Source organism: Tachysurus vachellii, chromosome 17 (assembly GCF_030014155.1).
Source record: "Tachysurus vachellii isolate PV-2020 chromosome 17, HZAU_Pvac_v1, whole genome shotgun sequence".
In the NCBI taxonomy this organism is placed as follows: domain Eukaryota; kingdom Metazoa; phylum Chordata; class Actinopteri; order Siluriformes; family Bagridae; genus Tachysurus; species Tachysurus vachellii.
This window is the reverse complement of record NC_083476.1, coordinates 20,311,066-20,332,299: the sequence shown is the minus strand read 5'-3', so window position 1 is coordinate 20,332,299 and position 21,234 is coordinate 20,311,066. Positions and strand designations below refer to the sequence as shown.

The following is a 21,234-nucleotide window of genomic DNA, read 5'->3' as shown; positions in this document are numbered from 1 at the left end:
AAAGTTTTGTAGGATGTCACCATATTCTTGCTATCATTTTTACCAATGCAACTAGTCGACTGAAAAGAACAAGAGTCGTCTTTGTGGATTTATCGAGCATCTATAATTTGTTTAAATCTTGTAGTGTTAACATTGTATGTTAGAATGAAGACAGGTTCAGAAAGGTTTGCTTTGGACCACAGACCAAAAAAAAATTCTTCTTTCAATTGACTTGTACTTGGTTACATCATCAAGTCTCGAATGAGTTTATTTTTGTTGTACATTATACGTTTTCATGTAAAACATGCCTTATGTTTCTTTCTTGCGTGTCATTTGTATAAGTTGTCTCCATAATTAATATTATACATACAACCCAATCAGTCTTAACCTTAGTAACCAAAAGGAAAGATTTTGACTGTAAAAAATAGGACTTATTGCTATTCTTGTGGGGGCATTTGTTGTTTTCTCTCTCTCTCTCTCTCTCTCTCTCTCTCTCTCTCTCTCTCTCTCTCTCTCTTTCTCTATCTTTCTCTTTCTCTCTGCATATATATGTGGTTTTACGTTCAATTTCAAAATGTCTATCAGTGCAGGAATGACCTAATCCTTATTCTTGCCAACAGCCTAAAAACACAGCTTGTGTTCTGGCAGTAGGTTCCCAGCCCAAAGAAGGAGAGCTAGATCACCAAAAAAAATAATAAAATAACTTAAGGAGTAAAAAAAAGTATACCTTTCTAATAATACAAAAAAAATCCCCTTTGATTCACTGTATAACTGTCATTCATGATTTTAGAAAATGTATCATACATTATTATCTATTACAATGCTTTCAGTAAAGCAATGCGAGAATGTCTGGACCTGTTGATAGATTACTGTTTTGGACCAATGAAGCAAAGAAAATCGGATATTCTTGAAAGAAAAACAGCAGATTTTCTTTCGCAGGTATGAGAACTGTCTCATAATCTCTCTTTCTCTCTTTTATATATGTCTTTTTTTCTGTTCATCGATATGCTTCCCAAGCATGGATCATTTTGAGAGCCTCAGAGGTGGACTAAAGAGAAAAGCAAACTGTACATAGACACAGTGTTGGTTGTAGTAATTACCCAGTGAATCATACCCTTACCTTTGTCCAACCCCCCATCTCAAACACACACACAGACAGATGGACATCCCTCTCCAAGTTCCCTCCTTTTTCAAGACATGGGTGTACAGCTATAAGCACTTGAGGGGGAATAAAACCCCTAGGTTGCTAAAGGAACAGGGTATTACAGAGCAGGATGGCGAGGGGCAAAGCTCTGCTGCTCTTCCATGGATTTGTCCTGCTGGCTCTGTGTAGACCCTCACTTCAAGGAGGTAAGATGTCTCCTGCTTTCTGATACAGGCATTCTCTCTTTCCAGGTGCTTTTAAATACAACACCATCCAATCATTATTATATGTCCCAGTGTTTATAATTAGATTGACTGTGTTTGGCAGCAAGTACAATCTGATGTAATCTACCTCAGTTTTATAGGTTCTTGTAAGTTCTAAAGGTCTTGGAAACTATTCTTGGAAAACATTATCCTGCGTTGTCTTTGTCTTTCAGATTTAAGCAAAGGTCATAGACTGAGCTTAATTATAATAACTTTTGTCAACGTAAACTATAGGAACTTTAAAAATTACAGTATGGCTTTAGTTGAAATCACGACATCTAAATCACAGACTTTACATTTTGCAAAAGAATAGGGATGTGGGAAGAAGTAAATACAAAAAAAAATTCTTTGCCTGGAATCACTTTCTAGATTATAAATACAAACACAAACTTGAGTCAAGAACTCAAGAAAAAAAATTTTTTTATGCAACTTACAAAACTATAGCCATCTAACTGCATGAATTTAAAATCGCTGTTTACAGGTGCATGAACTTTAAGTTTTTTAATTTAATACGGAACATTAATAAGCTAAATTAAATATAAACAAGAGTTTACTCATTCACCTTTTTTTATTTCGATGTGCTCATGAATGCAGAGATGTAATTGTTTTAGTAATAAGCTACAGGTATGTACTGTTCTCTTGGTATTATATACTATCAGATAAAGAAATGGTTTAAATAACCTGACGGGTTTTTCCAATCGTCCTTATGGACGAGTGGTCCTGTTTCTCACTCAAAGAACATGCCAGTTACAACCTTCCCTTTATGGAAGTTATAGATCCTTAACTGTCCATGGAACCATTGAGGAACTCTAGAAAGAGTTTTTTTTTTTTTTAATTGTATAGTAGATTGATATAGAAGAAATGTTCCAATAGATGTTAAATTCTACCTTGGTAGACATCTAGATGTAGACTAGGATTTTCGGAATATGACAAAGGATTATTAGAGGTGTTCATGAACTTTTGTGAACCTGAAGTGTTCTATGAACTTACAGACTGTTATGAATTCTAAGAAGTGGTATTATTAGAGTAATAGTGGGTCAACGGGTAATTGAAAGAACAGTTGTGGGTCACCAGGTAACTGGTGGAATGTTATAGTTAGCAGGTAAGAGGGGACATGTTAGTGGGTAACTCAGTGCTTAAGGTGTTGGAATGATACTGACTGTTGTCTTCTGTTGCAGGAGTCTACATACCAGCTGCTGGAGGAGGAGGAGCTGGGCCTGGAGTAGGAACTGGCATCGGACCTGGTGCTGGAGCTGGTCCAGTAGGGGGCGTTGGAGCTGGACTTGGTACTGGAATTAGTTCTGGTGTAGGAGTAGGCCCAGGAATCGGACCTGGAGGTTTAGGGACCGGAGTCCTTCCAGGGAGTGGTCTTGGTGCTGGTCCTGGAGGTGCACTGGGAACTGGACCAGGAATTGGCACCAGTCCTGGAGCAGGAGGTGGTAGATATTTCCATTTAATAAACACAAGATATGCTAGTATTCATTTTTCTGCACAATTAACTAACGAATATATGTTTAGCATATAAATGTTTATCAGAATTCTTGGATAAGACTTATACTGCATGTGATATAAAGAATTATAACATTTGCCATGAATATGCCATGTACAATGATAATCACATAAATGTGTACAAAGTAATATATTATTTAAAAGTAAATAGGTTTTCTCCCGTTTAAATTTATGTAGTACCAGGGAGGTTTTTTGGTTACAAGCCAGGGAAGACAGCTGGTGAGTGACACCCTATGATCTTTATACTTTTACAATTTCTAATATTTAGTTTTAAATTTAAGGCAATATACACAAGTTATAACAGGACTCAAATTTATTGGTTATTATGTAGGTCCTGGTACAGCAGGGACTGCATTTGGTACTGGTAGTGGTGGGCCAGGACTTGGAACTGGAGCATTTGTTCCTGGTACTGGTACAGGAGGAATAGGACCAGGTGGTTATGGCACAGGCCCTGGCACAGGTGGACCAGTCACTGGGGGTATTGGAACTGGTGGAATAGGTGTTGGTGGCTTGGGAACTGGAGGACGTGGTCCTGGTTTGTGGAAATTTACATAAAATGTCACATTTAATATTTTACATCTACAACTACATCTTTTGAGGGTCTCTTCTGTAAATTCCCCTAAACGCTTCAATGTGTTGAGGATAACATACAATATTACCTGATATGGTGAGCCTAGTAGTGTGGGTACTGGCTCTAGATCTGTCTAGATCAGATTGAATCAGATCTCATTAAAAAAGAGCAGGAACAATTTTTCTGTAGATCTTGTAAAGCATTGCATATAATTTCCAATCATAAATGTAAAAACATTTGCATTTTCACACTATTGATTTATTGTAGAATCTTAAGACAGATTGAAATTTTTTTTTTTGCTTTCTCAAACTACTATTTTATTTGGTATACTTTGTGTTTCCCTTGTGTTGGTACGTGTTAAGGTCTTGAATAAATTTCAGACAATTATTCTTATTGACACATTACACACACTCTTGGTTAATATCCTCATTATTTTCATTGGTCATTGCTACAGTTGTTTAATAGATTACTCTTTATTTTTCAAATCAGGAGCTGCTGTCAAGCCTCCAAAATCAGGTGAGAGTGGAATCAACAATTTCATAGTAATTATACGTATAATAGTTCATTATATAAAGTGTAAAAGACAACAATGTTTCAGAAGATTTTATTTGTTTAGTATTAGTAATATTTACAACCAGTTCATAGTAAAGGTAGTTTTTTAATATAAACAAAATATATATACATTAATATATACTTTTCTAGGAGCAGGATATGGTGCTCAGGGACTTGGAACTGGTGCTTTTGGAGGTGGTGAGATTGATGCTTTTATTTTTATTGCCCTAAAGTTCATGAATTGAACGATTTTTCTATGGTAAATGTAAGGCGTAAATATAATTGTTTTTTTTTTCTCTATAGGAGGCTTAGGTGGACTTGGCCCCAGCCAGAGTGTTGGGGGTTTTGGACCTGGAGGAGTTGGACCAGGAGGAGTTGGTCCAGGTGGGACTGGTCTTGGAGGATATGGTCCTGGAGGAGTCGGACAAGGAGGAATTGTCCCAGGAGGAGTTGTACCAGGAGGAGTTGGTCCAAGTGGGACTGGTCTAGGAGGATATGGTCCTGGAGGAGTCAGACCGGGAGGTGTTGGCTCAGGTGGAATTGGTTCAGGAGTCGGACCAGGAGGCATCAGACCAGGAGGAGCTGGCTCAGGTGGAATTGGTCCAGGAATTGGGCCAGGAGGAGTTGGTCTTCGTGGAGTGGGAAAAGGTAAGGAGCCTTAATAAAGGGGCAACAAAAAGCTAGGAGCATAGTGTTATATCATAGCATATGATTACCTATCTATATTATAAGCTATGTATTTTCAGGCAAATATGGAGCATATGGCAGTGCTGGAAGTCTTTATCCTGGACAGAAACCACCAAAAACTGGTAAGAAATTTATGAAGTTAGACCTTTAACTTCATAGGCAGGTTACAGTTACAAACTGTATAGTTTTAAATAGCAATAGTTGAAAACAATTATAACTTATATTATTCATAATATCCATAACATGACCTGGTGGAATAGGTCTTGGTGGATCTGGATATGTTCCAGGTGGTGTAGGAGTCAGACCTGGTGGTTCTGCAATTGGCTTTGGAGCTGGAGTTGGTCCAGGTGGTGCAGGTTCCAGCCCTGGTGGAGCTGGATTTGGCCCTGGTGGAGCTGGATTTGGCCCAGGTGGAGCTGGAGTTGGTCCAGGTGGAACTGGAGTTGGTCCTGGTGGAGCTGGATTTGGCCCTGGTGGAACTGGATTTGGCCCAGGTGGAGCTGGAGTTGGCCCAGGTGGAACTGGAGTTGTTCCTGGCGGAACTGGAGTTCGCCCTGGTGGAGCTGGATTTGGCCCTGGTGGAACTGGAGTTGGCCCAGGTGGAGCTGGATTTGGCCCTGGTGGAGCTGGAGTTGGCCCTGGTGGAACTGGAGTTGGCCCAGGTGGAGCTGGAGTTGGTCCAGGTGGAGCTGGAGTTGGACCAGGTGGAGCTGGATTTGGCCCTGGAGGAGGTAGTTACCAGAAATCATTGTTATTGTGATATTTTCTGTTTGGAAACTATATACCTATGTATCCCTGAGTGTGTCCATGATATTTTTGTCCCTTTAGCACCTATATTGCCACAATCTGGATTACCAAGTACAGGAACAGGTTCTGGACGCAAATTTGGCAAGACAGGGAAGGCACCGGTACCAGGTAATGTGGTTTTATTATGTGATAACACTTATACTTGAGATATCACTTAATTACTTATTCAACGTGATGCCATTTATTCATTAGCATTATACTAGAATTTGCAAATGCAATACTGCTTTCTTTATCTTAAATTAGGTATTAATATTCCTGGGTTGTACCAGGGTGGTATTGTTCCTGGACAAGGTAAATACAGCTGAAGCAATTAATAACATCTAGGAAATGTTCTTTTATTAACATCGGATATTTAAAGCAACCTTCTTTATGCAGGTTTTGGTGGTCAAGGTGTCCTGCCAGGCGTAGCTTCAGGATCTCAGACTGGTGAGCTTTAAACTGATTGTATAATAGTATCAATCATCTGTTTTTGTATCGATCACACCATTTTCCCCTTTTAATTTGTAGCTCAGCTTGGTCAAGGTGGACTTGGAGCCAATGGTGGTCGTGGAAGCTTTGCTGGACAACAGTTACCAGGAGTGTTTCGTGGATACCCTCTCATTTCACCAAAGTCTGGAGGTATTCTTGTGCATAGGAAAAGTAGGAAATATTCCTGAGACATCTGCAGTTTTATATTAAATAAAGGGAAATGAATACATCTGAACTTACTAGTATTAAAACATTTGCCAATAGGTACACTTTACTTACGTGGATTTAATTTTTTTATGCTGGCTGATTCATGAACTCCCATTATTGGGAATTATTTTCCCATCTTCAGTAAGCGGTTTATCCTGGTCAGGTTCATAAGGAACACTGTACTGGAAAAATCACAAAAGATGTAATTAGTGCTTACACTTTAGTCACAATGATTACAGATCATTTCTTTACTGAATGATTCTGTATTCTACATCACAGCCATATAAATAACACATGTATGATGTGTATACTTATATAAATAATTTATGTTCTAAAGACTTTATTCTTTATTCCTTCAGTACCAGGCTCAGCTAAGTCTCAAGCTAAAGCTGCTAAATATGGTAAGTTTAGATCTTCAAGCTAAAAGCTGAATATGAATCGCATGCTAAGCTACACTATAAGACCAACGATTTGTGGACGGCAGACTCCCCCGTATGTGTCTGTGAAACTCACATTTCGAAACTATGGGCATATAGCCCTGATCTCCACTAGATTTTAGAAGGTGACAGTGGAGATTTGCCTAAATTGCCACAAGAGCAATACTGAGGAAAGAAATGGTGCTGATGTTGGGCAAGAACGCATGGCACACAATTGGAGTTCTTGTTCATCCCAAGGGTGTTCAGTTGGATTAAACATTAACTCATGTCTTTATGGCACTTGGTTTGTGAACGCAGATGTTGATATGATGGTCAAGTGTTCCCCATACTGTACGTTGACATATAATGTATTTTCCTATATTCTATAATGAATATGTACTAAAATACCTTATTAATATTAATGTCTCCAACAGCAGCTGGACTTGGTGTAGGAGCTGGTGTAGGTGGTGTACCAGGTGCTGTTCCTGGAGCAGGTGGTGTACCTGGTGCTGTGCCTGGTGCTGTTCCTGGAGCAGGCGGTGTACCAGGTGTTGTGCCTGGAGCAGGTGTTTTACCTGGTTCTGTAGCTGGTGTTGGTGCTGTACCTGGAGCAGGAAGTGTACCTGGTGCTGTACCTGGTGCTGTCCCTGGAGCGGGTGGTGTACCTGGTGTTGTGCCTGGAGCAGGTGGTGTACCTGGATTTGGTGCTGCTCCTGGAGCAGGTGGTGTGCCTGGTTTTGGTGCTGGTCCTGGAGGCTTGTATCCCAGTGGTGCTGGTACCTATCCGGGAGGTAAACAAATGTTGCTTGCTGTTTAATTTCATTATATCAGACATTGTCTTAAAATATTAAATGACTTGTTTTTACTTTCACCAGGAGCAGGAGCCAAAGCATGGAAGTATGGTAAGAAAAACAATTAAATAAGAAATATGGTGGATAATTTTCCAAGAAATTTCATATCCAACATTTGCCTAAAGTTCAAACCCAAAGCTGTAGATATGGGTGAAACTAATTTAATTTAATCAGTTATTCCTAACACTTTTATTGAAGTTTAATTTGACATGAACCACAAGAAATTTGTTGTTCAGTAAAATGCTCATGTATTGTTTCTTCAATTAATGTTTCTTTAGCTCAGCTTGGAGGCCCTGGTGGTGCTTTAGGTGCTGGAGGATTGCCAGCAGGTTCTGGTCTTGGAGTTGGTGGACTTCCTGGGTTTGGTCTTGGACCTGGTGGGCTTCCTGGGTCTGGAATTGGAGCTGGTGGAGTTCCTGGGTCCGGAATTGGAGCTGGTGGACTTCCTGGGTCGGGACTTGGAGCTGGTGGACTTCCTGGGTCTGGAATTGGAGCTGGTGGATTTCCTTGGTCTGGAATTGGAGCTGGTGGACTTCCTGGCTCTGGAATTGGACCTGGAGGTAACTTGTTTAAATGTTGTTGCATCTTATATAATGAAAATGGGTAATTTTTGTTCTTAGTAATGACACATGCATTTTTCCTAAAATTTCAGGATATGCTGGAGCCAAAGCAAGAAAATATGGTAAGACTTAAAAAGTAATTACACACATGAATCTACGTACGTTTAGTTTAATATGTTTACAATTAAACTCAATGCTTATTTCACTAATGATATTTTAGCCCTTAAGTTATTTAATCAACAAGAAAATTTACAAGTTTGTTCAATCAGAGCTTCAAGTATTGTTTCTACTATCAATGTTTCTCTAGCTCAGCTTGGAGGTCCTGGTGGTGCTTTAGGTGCTGGAGGATTGCCAGCAGGCTCTGGTCTTGGAGCTGGTGGACGTCCTGGCTCTGGAATTGGAGCTGGTGGACTTCCTGGGTCAGGAATTGGAGCTGGTGGACTTCCTGGGTCAGGAATTGGAGCTGGTGGACTTCCTGGCTCTGGTCTTGGAGCTGGTGGACTTCCTGGCTCTGGTTATGGAGCTGGTGGACTTCCTGGGTCAGGAATTGGAGCTGGTGGACTTCCTGGGTCTGGAATTGGAGCTGGTGGACTTCCTGGCTCTGGAATTGGAGCTGGTGGACTTCCTGGGTCAGGAATTGGAACTGGTGGACTTCCTGGGTCTGGAATTGGAGCTGGTGGACTTCCTGGCTCTGGATTTGGACCTGGAGGTAACTTGTTTAAATGTTGTTGCATCTTATGTAATGAAAACGGGTAATTGTTGTTTTTAGTAATGACGCATGCATTTTTCCTAAAATTTCAGGATATGCTGGAGCCAAAGCACGAAAATATGGTAAGATTTAAAAAGTAATTACACACATGAATCCATGTATGTTTTGTTTAATATGTATACAATTAAAGCTCAATGCTTATTTCAGTAATGATATTTTAGCCATTACTGTAAGTTATTTAATCAACAAGAAAATGGACAAGTTTTTTCAATTAGAGCTTCAAGTATTCTTTCTACTATCAATGTTTCTCTAGCTCAGCTTGGAGGTCCTGGTGGTGCTTTAGGTGCTGGAGGATTGCCTGGAGGAATTGGGACTGGTGGACTTCCTGGGTCAGGAATTGGAGCTGGTGGACTTCCTGGCTCTGGTCTTGGAGCTGGTGGACTTCCTGGCTCTGGTTATGGAGCTGGTGGACTTCCTGGGTCAGGAATTGGAGCTGGTGGACTTCCTGGGTCTGGAATTGGAGCTGGTGGACTTCCTGGGTCTGGACTTGGAGCTGGTGGACTTCCTGGGTCTGGACTTGGAGCTGGTGGACTTCCTGGGTCTGGACTTGGAGCTGGTGGACTTCCTGGCTCTGGTTATGGAGCTGGTGGACTTCCTGGGTCAGGAATTGGAGCTGGTGGACTTCCTGGGTCTGGAATTGGAGCTGGTGGACTTCCTGGGTCTGGACTTGGAGCTGGTGGACTTCCTGGCTCTGGACTTGGACCTGGAGGTAACTTGTTTAAATGTTGTTGCATCTTATATAATGAAAATGGGTAATTTTTGTTCTTAGTAATGACACATGCATTTTTCCTAAAATTTCAGGATATGCTGGAGCCAAAGCAAGAAAATATGGTAAGACTTAAAAAGTAATTACACACATGAATCTACGTTTAGTTTAATATGTACAGAATTAAAGCACAATGCTTATTTCAATAATGATATTTTTGCCCATAATTTCACTTAATCCACAAAAAAGTTTACAAGTTTGTTTAATAAAAGCTTTATGTATTGTTTCTTCTAACAATGTTTCTCTAGCTCAGCTTGGAGGTCCTGGTGGGGCTTTAGGTGCTGGAGGATTGCCTGGAGGACTTGGAACTGGTGGGGTCCCTGGAATTGGACTGGGAGCTGGTGGAATTCCTGGATCTGGTCTCGGAGCTGGATCACTTCCTGGGTCTGGAATTGGAGCTGGTGGACTTCCTGGTTCAGGGATTGGAGCTGGAGGACTTCCTGGCTCTGGTCTTGGAGCTGGTGGTAACTTGATAAATGTAGTTGCATCATTTAAAATGAAAATGGGTTATTTTTTTTCTGAGTAATGAAACATGCCTTTTATCCTATACATTTCAGGATATGCTGCAGCCAAAGCAAGAAAATATGGTAAGACTTAAGAATGTATTATGCACTTGTATGTATCTAAACATGTATGTTTAGTTTATTATTCATAGGATTAAAGCACAATGTTTAATTAATTAATGCTATTTTAGCCCTTAATTTCACTTCAACCACAAGAAACTTTTCTAGGTTGTCCAATAAAAATGGTATGTATTGTTTCTACTATTATTTTGTTCTTTAGCTCAGCTTGGAGGTCCTGGAGGGGCTTTAGGTGCTGGAGGATTGCCAGGAGGACTTGGTGCGGGTGTTGGAGGGCTGCCTGGTGGAGGGCTTGGACCTGCTATTGGAACTGGAGGTATTAATGAATATCATATTTTAGTAACTATTTAATTTTCGATTTATTTTGTGCTATATGTTGTATATAATAGCACACATGCCAAAGTAATGTAAGTGCTATAACAGAAACAGTCAATAGAATGGACATTTTTTCCTTCAGAGTGATTGGAGTAGATGGAGATGAGGTATAACTTTAATAGTTATAAATTAGAAGTTGCACCAAAATGTTTGTTTTCTGATTAAAAAATGCCACAGGATATTGATCTGAAGCAAAAGCTCATAAATATGCTATGACTCTAATTTTATGATATATGGTAATATAAAATGAACTTTATTATATTTTATGTATAGTAGGAGGTGCTGGTGGTGCCCAAGGAGGACCTGGTTCAGGATTTCAGCCTGGAAGTGGACTAAGACCAGGAGGGACAACTGGTGGCGGACCAGGTAGTGTGCCAGGTGGTGGCCTTGGACCTGGAGGTGTACCTGGTGGTGGCCTTGGACTTGGAAGTGTGCCAGGTGGTGGCTTTGGACCTGGAGGAGTATCTGGTGGCAGTCTTGGACCTGGGGGTAAATTAACCTATGTTACAGTATTTCAGTATGCTGTACATTCATTTTAACAAACAGAAAACATATATTCTTGAAGCAATTTTCTATATGCATACATAGAAGTGCTGAGTTGAAGGACACATTGGTATATTACAGTTTTGAAGTTTTGCACATGATGGTAGGCATTTTAGACTGAGGGTACTGTTGACGTAAGTCCCTGAGCTAGTGAAACAAAATGAGGATGTACTTGATAGGTTGATAGATTAAATAGTTATTCCTCAGTTTAGGATCATGAAAGACATTTAAAAAAATCACAAATGTTATAAATGTCCATAAACATTTAATTGGTTTTGTAAATATTATAAACATGTAATCCGAATCTTTGTGTTCTATGTGCTGTATTTTTGTATCACACTTTTTTCAGGGTATGCTGGAGCCAAAGCTCGCAAATATGGTAAGGCTCACTAAATTTTGTATAAATGTAGCTAGAATCCTCTAACTGAATCATCATGCTTGAAATGTCGTGCACATTTGATTTACATCTATTTATGCAAAACAGGATTCCCAAGTGGAACAGGTACTGCTGGAGCAGGATTGCCTGGAGGATTAGGAGGGGTACTTGGTGGTGGATTAGGACCAGGAGTACCAGCTGGTGGTTTTGGTACTGGAGTGGCACCAGGAGGTGGAGTAGGAACTGGCAGTGTACCAGCTGGAGGATATGGTCCTGGTGGAGTACCTGGGGGATATGGTCCTGGTGGAGTACCTGGGGGATATGGTCCTGGTGGAGTACCTGGGGGATATGGTCCTGGTGGAGTACCTGGGGGATATGGTCCTGGTGGAGTACCTGGGGGATATGGTCCTGGTGGAGTACCTGGAGGATATGGTCCTGGTGGAGTACCTGGGGGATATGGTCCTGGTGCAGTACCTGGGGGATATGGTCCTGGTGCAGTACCTGGGGGATATGGTTCAGGTAAAGCATCAATTGTTATGCACATTTATAATTAAATTTCATATATTATATCTTGTATTCTTATGTTGTATGTTCTGTCTTAACTGTAGCATATCCAAGTGGATCAAAGGCACTTAAATATGGTAGATAAACCTATTTTGTTATTTTCAAATTACTATAAGTACCTAATACTAGTTTGCATTGTGAATGTTATGTAAATCTGATGTGCAGGTCAGGCTGGACGTGTTACTCCATCTGGGGTAGGTGGGCCTGCTCAAGGATATGGAACCGGAGCAGGATCTGTTGGTGGATATGGCCAGGGCACTGGATTGAGTCCTGGGGCTGGATATGGACTTGGAGCAGGCAGTGTACCAGGAGGAACAGGATTCAGAGGAGGGCCTACAGGTGCTGCAGGTTATTAACTTACATTAATTATTTATCCAAACCATTTGTATTGAAAGTAACATGTTTTTTTTTTTATTACAGGATATGGACCAGGTTCAAAAGCTGCTAAATATGGTATGTTTTTTTTTTGCTAGAAAATAGAAGTTGCGTTACAAGCGTTGCATTGCAAATGCACAAATAATGACACATTCACGTAAGCAGTCCAAAACACTTTACCATTATATTCTTCCTTGGGTATACTTGGGGCAATAGGGCAATTAGGAGCAGGAGGAGTACTTGGCACTGGAACAGGAGGAGTAGCAAGCACTGGACAGGCTGGTGAGCAAAACATCTCACACATTTTGTTTACAATTAATACATATTAAAAACAGTCCGAGATGGATTTAGAATCCAAAAACAAAGAATCCAAAGTGCAATGAAACTACAGTTACTGAAAAAACACATGCATTATATCCATATAATTTCTTTACTAAAGGTAAGAAAATAACTTGTGAAAAGACTATTTACAGTAAGTAGTGCTTAAGCTTATTAACCATCAGCTTCTCAATTGTATCTTTCAGTCCTACATTGATATGGAAAAAGCATCAGCTAAATTATGTAAATGTAAAGGCAAGGTTTCTAATTTACTATGTCTTCTTAAAAATGCAGCAAAACCTCTGCAGTGACAGCTTTCACACTTTGCCCAATCTGCACATTACAAATGATTACAAAAGTAGAGAAACCATAGCATGTTAGAACTGTTATATACTTAACTGTGTAATTTAGATGGAGTTTTTCTTTTGACCCATTGAGCAGTGCCTGGGGGCTTTGGAGGTGCCGCTGGATCTCCATTTGGTGGAGTTCCTGGCAGTGGACCGGGCACCGGTCTTGGAAGCTTTGGAGGCATGTTTCTGTTAATAAACCAATAGTGATGGTGTTCATATTTTATTGTGTTCAGTCGGATTTAAGTATGTTTTCTTTTATGATATGCAGGATATGGATCAGGAGGAAAGCCACCAAAATATGGTATGAATCCGTTTTTGAACTTTAAGGCATCTAATTGGATTAAATTATCTCTGATACCTCTGTCACACTCTTTCTTAATAGGTCAGCCTGGTTTTGGAACTGGAACTGTTTTAGGTGGAGCAGGGTCAGTGCCTGGTGTTGTTGGAGCTGGAACCACAACCACAGGAATAGGGACTGCAACTGGTACAGGTGATGATCAACTATTGGAAAATATTTAGACAAATAATAAAGGGTTGTGGAGGGGGCACGGTGGCTTAGTGGTTAGCACGTTCGCCTCACACCTCCAGGGTTGGGGTTCGATTCCCGCCTCCACCTTGTGTGTGTGGAGTTTGCATGTTCTCCGCGTGCCTCGGGGGTTTCCTCCGTGTACTCCGGTTTCCTCCCCTGGTCCAAAGACATGCATGGTAGGTTGAGTCGCATCTCTGGAAAATTGTCCGTAGTTCGTGAGTGAATGAGAGTGTGTGTGTGCCCTGCGATGGGTTGGCACGCCGTCCAGGCTGTATCCTGCCTTGATGCCCGATGACGCCTGAGATAGGCACAGGCTCCCCGTGACCCGAGGTAGTTCGGATAAGCGGTAGAAGATGAATGAATGAATGAATAAAGGGTTGTCTTTTGACAAATTGTTATGTTTTCAGGCACTGCTGTTGGGGCAGGAGGGGTACCAGTCACTGGAAGCAAGGCAGACAAATATGGTGTGTTGGTGTTCCCTTCTGTTTGTTGGGTTGATTGTCATGCAACAATTTATTGCCTGACCTGGAAATCAACAAGGAATATCTGCTAAATCTGACCCTAGGAGTTCCAGTCGTCACAGGAGGAGCAACAGGAGGAACAAGAGTTCCAGGCAGTATACCAACAGCATCAACGGCTCAGAGGACCAAAACAGATGTTGATGGAGGTAATATGTTAAAAGAAAGAAAGAAAGGAAGAAAGAAAGAAAAAACATGAGTAGGAAATAAATAAAGTGAGAAAGATAGCAAGTAAGAAGTGCAAGAAGCAATACAGTAGTATGCGGAATACAGTAACTTTCCTTTACTGTGTTTCCCCTATATCCTGGTGGATCAGCTATTAAGCCTGATAATGACTCTACAGAAGGACCAGGTTAGTAACAACCTGCTGACATCCACATTCTGGTGCTTGTTATAGGTCTTGGTTGTGTAAAATGTCCCACAGGTCTTTTTCAAAATTTAAAACATTTGTCTTTATTTTGAACACAGGTTCTACTAAGGCCCCTAGGTTGGGTAATTTTTTTTTTTTTTTTTTTTTTTTTTTATCTATTAACAATATTTATACCCAACATGAACTTGACTTGAAATGCCTACATGTAATACTCAGGGGAAACAGGAGTCTTAGAGGGATCTGGAAGTTCTATTGGTGGTGCTCCAGGTGAAGGTAAATCTTTGAAATCTTTGATAAGGTGAAAGTAAACATTAAGCCTGATGCTTATATTTTAAGGTTTGACAGCAGCATGTATTTTTTTTTTTTAGATATATTAAAGTTCATATGTTCACAGTTTCCTATGTAGCTGTGTAGATGGTTACTTACTATGTTTTTATTTTTTTATTTGTTTTAATTAAAGGAGTTAGCAGTGGTCCTACTGATGGGGACGGACTTGATGGAGTTACTGGGACAGGAATACCCATCTTAGCTGGTGGTAGACCAGGTATTACTTTGAATGAGGGTGTTTTACACACCATTGTCCTCAATCATGAATAGTTTTCAGTGGTAAATGCTCACATTCAAAAAAGAAAAAAAAAGAAAATGATAGGCTGGCGGGGGCACGGTGGCGTAGTGGTTAGCACGTTCGCCTCACACCTCCAGGGTTGGGGGTTCGATTCCCGCCTCCACCTTGTGTGTGTGGAGTTTGCATGTTCTCCCCGTGCCTCGGGGGTTTCCTCCGGGTACTCCGGTTTCCTCCCCCGGTCCAAAGACATGCATGGTAGGTTGATTGGCATCTCTGGAAAAATTGTCCATAGTGTGTGAGTGAATGAGAGTGTGTGTGTGTGCCCTGCGATGGGTTGGCAGGCTGTAGGCTGTATCCTGCCTTGATGCCCGATGACGCCTGAGATAGGCACAGGCTCCCCGTGACCTGAGGTAGTTCGGATAAGCGGTAGACATTCAATATGAAGATAAACATTCAAATGAATGAATGAATGAATGATAGGTTGGCGGCTTAAACCTCAGCTGTTCCTATGTCTCTCTCAATAGATACTGTGAATGAAATGCATGCGATTCTACACTACCAGCTGACCGCTTTGAAAAACATGAATCAACTATAGTTTAAAAAGATCACTTTAGATTCAGGTTAACACAACTACTCATAAACTAATCATGGACAACCTAGACTAATCTATAGTAGAGAAAAGATTTATAAGTTTATCACTCTTTTCACAAGGTGCTGGTTTTGGTATCGGTATCGGTGTTGGTAGGAATTCACAAAAACCAAGCACAGGTGATTGCATTCATTTAACTATAAGATCATAAATATTTCTGACTGTGTCAGTGCTATTGTGAGAGACAATAACAATACATTTTTTGAAAATATTGAAACAGTGTTTTTTCAATTAACTGTCAGAAATGTGACGATGCCAAAAGTTTGCCCGGTTCACAGTTTTGCAAAACATCAAGTGCAAATTACACATTTTTACTTCCAATAAAACAATTACAATGTCTCAGATATCGGTGCATATAGAGCTATACATGATTTCTAATTTTGTTTAACAATATAAAAATCATCTAGTAATTTGTGTTCAGGACTGTTTTATAAGGTATGATTGGATGTGATCTTGTGCAGGTGGAGTAGGTGATGATCTTCCAGGAGCCAAACCTCTAAAACCTCCAGGTATTTCCAATTTCCCTTAACATAGCTGCTCAAGAACATTTCACCTTACGGATACCAGAATTGTAACGCTATTGTGTGTGTACTTTCTGAAGGTGGTGTCATTCCTGGACGTGGTGATACTCCAGGTAGATTTGAAGAGCCAAGCGGAACTGACATTGTACTGGACAGAGTTGAAGGTGGACCAGGTGGAGTCGGAGGAGGACCAGGTAGAGACGGAAGAGGACCAGGTGGAGTTGGAGGAGGACCAGGTGGAGACGGAGGAGGACCAGGTGGAGTCAGTGGAGGTCCAGGTGGATTCGGAGGAGGACCAGGTGGAGTTGGAGGAGGACCAGGTGGAGACGGAGGAGGACCAGGTGGAGTCGGAGGAGGACCAGGTGGAGTCGGAGGAGAACCAGGTGGAGTCAGTGGAGGTCCAGGTAGAGACGGAAGAGGACCAGGTGGAGTTGGAGGAGGACCAGGTAGAGTCGGAGGAGGACCAGGTGGAGTCGGTGGAGGACCAGGTGGAGTTGGAGGAGAACCAGGTGGACTTGGAGCAGGAACAGGTGCACAGGACACAGGAAGACCAGGCGGAGTTAGTACCAGTCCTGTAGGTGGAACAATTAAACCCCCCAAAGGTATTCATGCATAATTCTCTAAGCATCTTTGAAACAAAAGTATATATTTTTTTTATTATAAACATCAATTCATATGAGATAAAGTAATACCTTTTCATGGCATGCTTTTCCTTTCTACAAAAAATGGTCTTGCATCAGGATACGCTAGTACTGCTGGAGGACTCCTTGGTGGTATCGGAGGCCCAGGTGGAGTTACAGGGCCGGGAGTGACAACGGGAACTGGCTTTTTACCTGGAAGTAGCAGTCAACTGCCAGGAGGCACAGGAACAGGAACTGGAGGTCAGAAGTCATGCCAAAACTGGCAAAAAAGAATGCATATAATTCATTTTCTAACTCAGTGGTGTCAAATTTACAGTTAGTTTATTGTCGAATGGGCTGGAAACAAAAAAAAAAACATTTCAGTGACTAATAACACAACAAGAAATACAAATATGTTAATGTATTGCTATTAATCTGCATGTCACTGCAAATAAATACAAATTATGGTTTTCGATATATATTAGATAGTTTACATTAATATTATCTGCAAGGTTTCATCATGGTGGGCTATATTTGTACCCTCATTTATCAGGGTCTAAAATCTAAAAAATCTAAATAAATAAATAAATAAATAAATAGATTTTATAATATCTCAGAATAAGCTATTTAGGTATCTAAAAATGCATCTTGTGAAATATTCTCATATTTTCCAGGTCAAAGGTTCCCAAGTGGAGCTGCTGTGGGAAGCAAAGGTTAGCTGTTTTTATCTAATCTATTCATTTACATTATTTAGCAGACACCCTTATCCAGAGTGACTTACAACTGAGGTTTAAGGGCCTTGCACAGGGGCCCAGCATTGGCAGCTTCGTGGACCTCGGGGTTCGAACCCACAACCTTCCGATCAGTAGCCCAACACCTTAACCACTGAGCTACCACATCCCGCTACCATTATTCAACTATAAACATTAAGGAATAAATATTTATTAATATTTAGTGGCCTTCATTTTACTGTTTATAAATTGGGAGTGTTTTCCTATAATTTGTAATCTAACCATGGCTTCAGCTTATGAAGATATTCATGCAGCCAATGGCAACAATCTCTCTCTTTTTTTTTTTTTTACAGGTCCTGGATATGGCCCTGGAAAGGCAGCTAAAGGTATTTTACTGATTCCTCACAGATTATTTTATATCCCAATGGTAAAGCAGACAAAGATTTAAATTTCCTTTTTTTTTTTTCTTTACATAAGGCTACTGGGGAACTGGAGCACTGGGTGGGGTGGGAGGCTCAGGAGCACTTGGAGGAGTTCCTGGAGGGGTTGGCACTGGTTTAGGGGGTGTTGGTGGAGGTCCTGGTGCAGCTGGTGTTGGTCTGGGTGGTCAAGGAGGAGGTATTTTAACAGTGGATACTTACACTATAATATTCTTTATATACATTGCATAACACATCTACAGTAGTTAACGAATTATCAGCCGAAACAAGTCGTGATTTCAATTTCTGCCTTCTAATCCTGCTAATTTACAATTCACGTTGTCGGATCTGCAGTAGAAGAGCTCAATGTTTTTTATTTTCAGGTTTTGGCTACCCAGGCGGAGCAGGATTAAGAGCTGGGAAACCTGGGAAATCAGGTGCTGCTTGTTTGAATAGCCATACAGTTATGATGGTGATTCAACTTTGTCTGTGTTCACTAATATATTTACTCTGAAACAATTTGCTGTATGAATTTGAATATGGATGAATTAAAGTGGAACTTTACAATTAAAGGGAGCTTGGTGTTCCTTATATGTTTGACGTGTGACACCTCTGCATGCATGTTTCATGGAAAAAAAAACTTACACACTTACATGACTAACTTACTATTACACATCTTTGAATTTCTAAATACTACAAGCAGGTTTTTTATAAAAAATCAATTCAGAGCACATTAAAAGGTATTATTATTATAGATATAATATTTAGTTTAGGTTTAGATCTGATTACACTGAATTACTTGCTGCATAAGAACAAACAACTTACAAATAGCAAGGCATTGTTTTTGATCGAATTGAAATAATTACTCACAAAAAAAAAATCCCTGGGATTTTACTGTTGTCAGAATCAACATGAATCCAAATCCATGACGTGTTTTTTATTATAAATATGCATAATTTTGTTTGTGTCAGTGCTTCACATTTGGACCTACTTAAAGAACAAAATAAATATAATGGATAATTCAAGATGTCATAAGTTATTATAAGGATTATTACATGCTCAGTGACATGTTTCTGTGTTTGTAGGATTTGGCAGTTTGGGTGGAGCAGGAGGCCTAGGACTTGGAGGTACAGGTGGGGCTTTAGAAGGAGGTCCTGGAGGTGTAGGTGGAGGGCTAGCAGGCATAGGAGGAGGAGTTGGTGGCCCAGGTGGAGTTGGTCATGATACATTATATAGCTCGAAGAATATATCAGGCTTAGAATCAGTAAAAACAATATAATTTTTAAGAATGAGCCATCACAGTCTTTTGTTTTCAGGTCGAATCTACCCAGGTGGTGCTGGACTGGGAGCTGGAGTTGGGAAGCCTGGTAAACCAGGTGCCCCAGAAATAACCAATATCAATAATCAAAAATTTTTTCTGAATTTATTTCTGAAATTTTTCTGTGTTCATGTATTTTTCTTCTCTCCCTTGTTACAGGGTATGGCACTGGTGCCTTGTGGGGTCAAGGTTACCAACCAGGTAGGACAACAGTCTTATATTTTTCTTTAAACTACAGATAGAACATGAGTGTATTCATTCATCAGAGGTTTAGTAAAATAATACTACTTTCAAATGTGCTTAAGTATTAAAAAGTAAACGCCTTTGAATTCAGGCAGTGGAGTGCCAGGATACACTGGTGGTGGTGCAGGCGGCTACCAACAACCACTCCCAGGTAATGTAGCTCTGTTTCACTCCTTGAAAAAGTGTTCGATTCCCAATTAAAAGGTCTGATGACCAGCTGTTTATGACCAGGTGTCAAGCAAGCATAGGTCTCTTGGTGGGAGGGACAGCATACTCTCTCTCCCTGTCAATCAATTACAGCGATTTTTTCCAATTGTTAGAGCTCATGTATGTGGAAGAGGGCAAATAATACCATCTTCTTAGTGTGTTACACCTCTCAGTGACAAAGCATGTGCTGCAGTTTGAAAAGAAAAGGGCTGGCTTTATGTTCCTCAGCGGAAGCACATGTTTCGTTTGACCCTTCCTTAGTCGTTATATGATACTTCGGATAATCGGAGATCTGAACTCCATGTGATCCCTACACCAATACAACATTTGTCTGACTGTATATTTGTAATCACACCATCCAGTGTCACCCATATGGGGATGAGGTTTCCCATTTGAGTCTGGTTCCTCTCAAGGTTTCTTCCTTTACCAATCTAAGGGAGTTTTTCCTTGCCACTGCTGCCTGAGTCACCTCAGACTTGCTCATTGCTGATAATACATATACATACACACATACATACATACATACACACTGTGAACTATATATATTTTGAATTTTTATTATATTAATTCTTTATATTATTCCTTATGTTTATCTTCTGTTCTATGTTTATGTTCTGTAAAGCTGCTTTGAGACAATGTCCATTGTAAAAAGCGCTATACAAATAAACTTGAATTGAATTGAATTGAATAACACGGACAGACATCATGGTTAGTAGGCGGTAATTGTTAAACACCAAACTAGGGAGAAAATAGGGTAAAAGAAAAATTACAGCGGTACATAACTGCATTCATTTTCTTTCATACTAGGCTATGCTGGAGCTGGACAAGGAGGAGCTGGAAGTGCACCACTTACACCTCAACAATGTAGGTCATTTCTATTTCAATTCTGCTCATACATGAGTCAATGACATCAGGGTAAATATACAGTAACAGTAATAGTAAGAATGTAGTATGGTTATAGTAATCAATAATGTTTAACAATGTTTTATAATATTTTATAGTTAAAGAATCATTGCAATGATTTAGGGATGTGATAGCTTACTGGTTAAGGTGTTGGGCTGCCAATCGGAAGGTTGTGAGTTTGATTCCTACGTCCACCAAACTGCCACTGCTGGGCCCCTGAGCAAGGCCCTCAGTTGTATAAAAATGAGATCAAATGTAAGTCACTCTGGATAAGGGCATATGGTGTAAATGTAATGATGCAATGCTCATAAAGGTACAGTATCCGGTTTAGACCAGATATATGGGAAGTACATGTAAAAGTGTTTGTAGAGCATCAATCTTTCTGGCCGTGTTGGGTCTAGTAAAGCTTTTCATATAATATAAATTGTTATTATTATTATTATTATTATTATTATTACAGCTAAAGCAGCTAAATATGCAGCTCTCCAAGGTGCTCTAGGGATTGGAGGCTACAGAGGTACAGTGAAGTGCACATCTATAATATATATTTATATATATATACTGTATGTGTGTGCGTGCGTGTGTGTGTTTGTGAAATTATGTGGAATTA

At 40.3% G+C, this 21,234-nt stretch overlaps 1 protein-coding gene across 1 annotated transcript; it reads left to right on the top strand.

Annotated features, from left to right (window-relative positions):
- The first annotated feature begins 4,513 nt into the window (after positions 1 to 4,513).
- LOC132860423 (uncharacterized PE-PGRS family protein PE_PGRS54-like) lies at positions 4,514 to 20,629 on the top strand. Its single transcript, XM_060891615.1, has 47 exons — positions 4,514 to 4,666; positions 4,765 to 4,827; positions 5,002 to 5,367; positions 5,400 to 5,436; positions 5,534 to 5,620; positions 5,756 to 5,803; positions 5,888 to 5,938; positions 6,020 to 6,130; positions 6,547 to 6,588; positions 7,038 to 7,144; positions 7,191 to 7,394; positions 7,479 to 7,505; positions 7,763 to 8,014; positions 8,352 to 8,723; positions 9,042 to 9,492; positions 9,585 to 9,614; positions 9,798 to 10,013; positions 10,107 to 10,136; positions 10,333 to 10,446; positions 10,779 to 10,994; positions 11,398 to 11,427; positions 11,533 to 11,943; positions 12,033 to 12,065; positions 12,154 to 12,327; positions 12,409 to 12,441; positions 12,580 to 12,645; positions 13,123 to 13,209; positions 13,300 to 13,332; positions 13,414 to 13,521; positions 13,968 to 14,024; positions 14,126 to 14,227; positions 14,395 to 14,430; positions 14,547 to 14,570; positions 14,665 to 14,721; positions 14,909 to 14,992; positions 16,124 to 16,171; positions 16,264 to 16,785; positions 16,924 to 17,064; positions 17,478 to 17,516; positions 17,888 to 17,920; positions 18,012 to 18,152; positions 18,337 to 18,390; positions 19,039 to 19,161; positions 19,270 to 19,329; positions 19,431 to 19,472; positions 19,606 to 19,665; positions 20,529 to 20,629. The coding sequence occupies exons 1-47, from the start codon at positions 4,514 to 4,516 to the stop codon at positions 20,627 to 20,629; spliced, it is 5,676 nt and encodes a 1,891-aa protein (XP_060747598.1).
- Positions 20,630 to 21,234: the final 605 nt, after the last annotated feature.

What these genes read in the sequence shown, in the direction of transcription:
- LOC132860423 (XM_060891615.1), top strand. Translation starts at nt 4,514, where the DNA reads ATGGTCCTGGAGGAGTCAGACCGGGAGGTGTTGGCTCAGGTGGAATTG. An exon ending in ATTCAGAGGAGGGCCTACAG is followed by an intron (nt 12,328 to 12,408) that starts GTGCTGCAGGTT and finishes TTTTTATTACAG; the next exon opens with GATATGGACCAGGTTCAAAA. An exon ending in GGGTCAAGGTTACCAACCAG is followed by an intron (nt 19,473 to 19,605) that starts GTAGGACAACAG and finishes CTTTGAATTCAG; the next exon opens with GCAGTGGAGTGCCAGGATAC.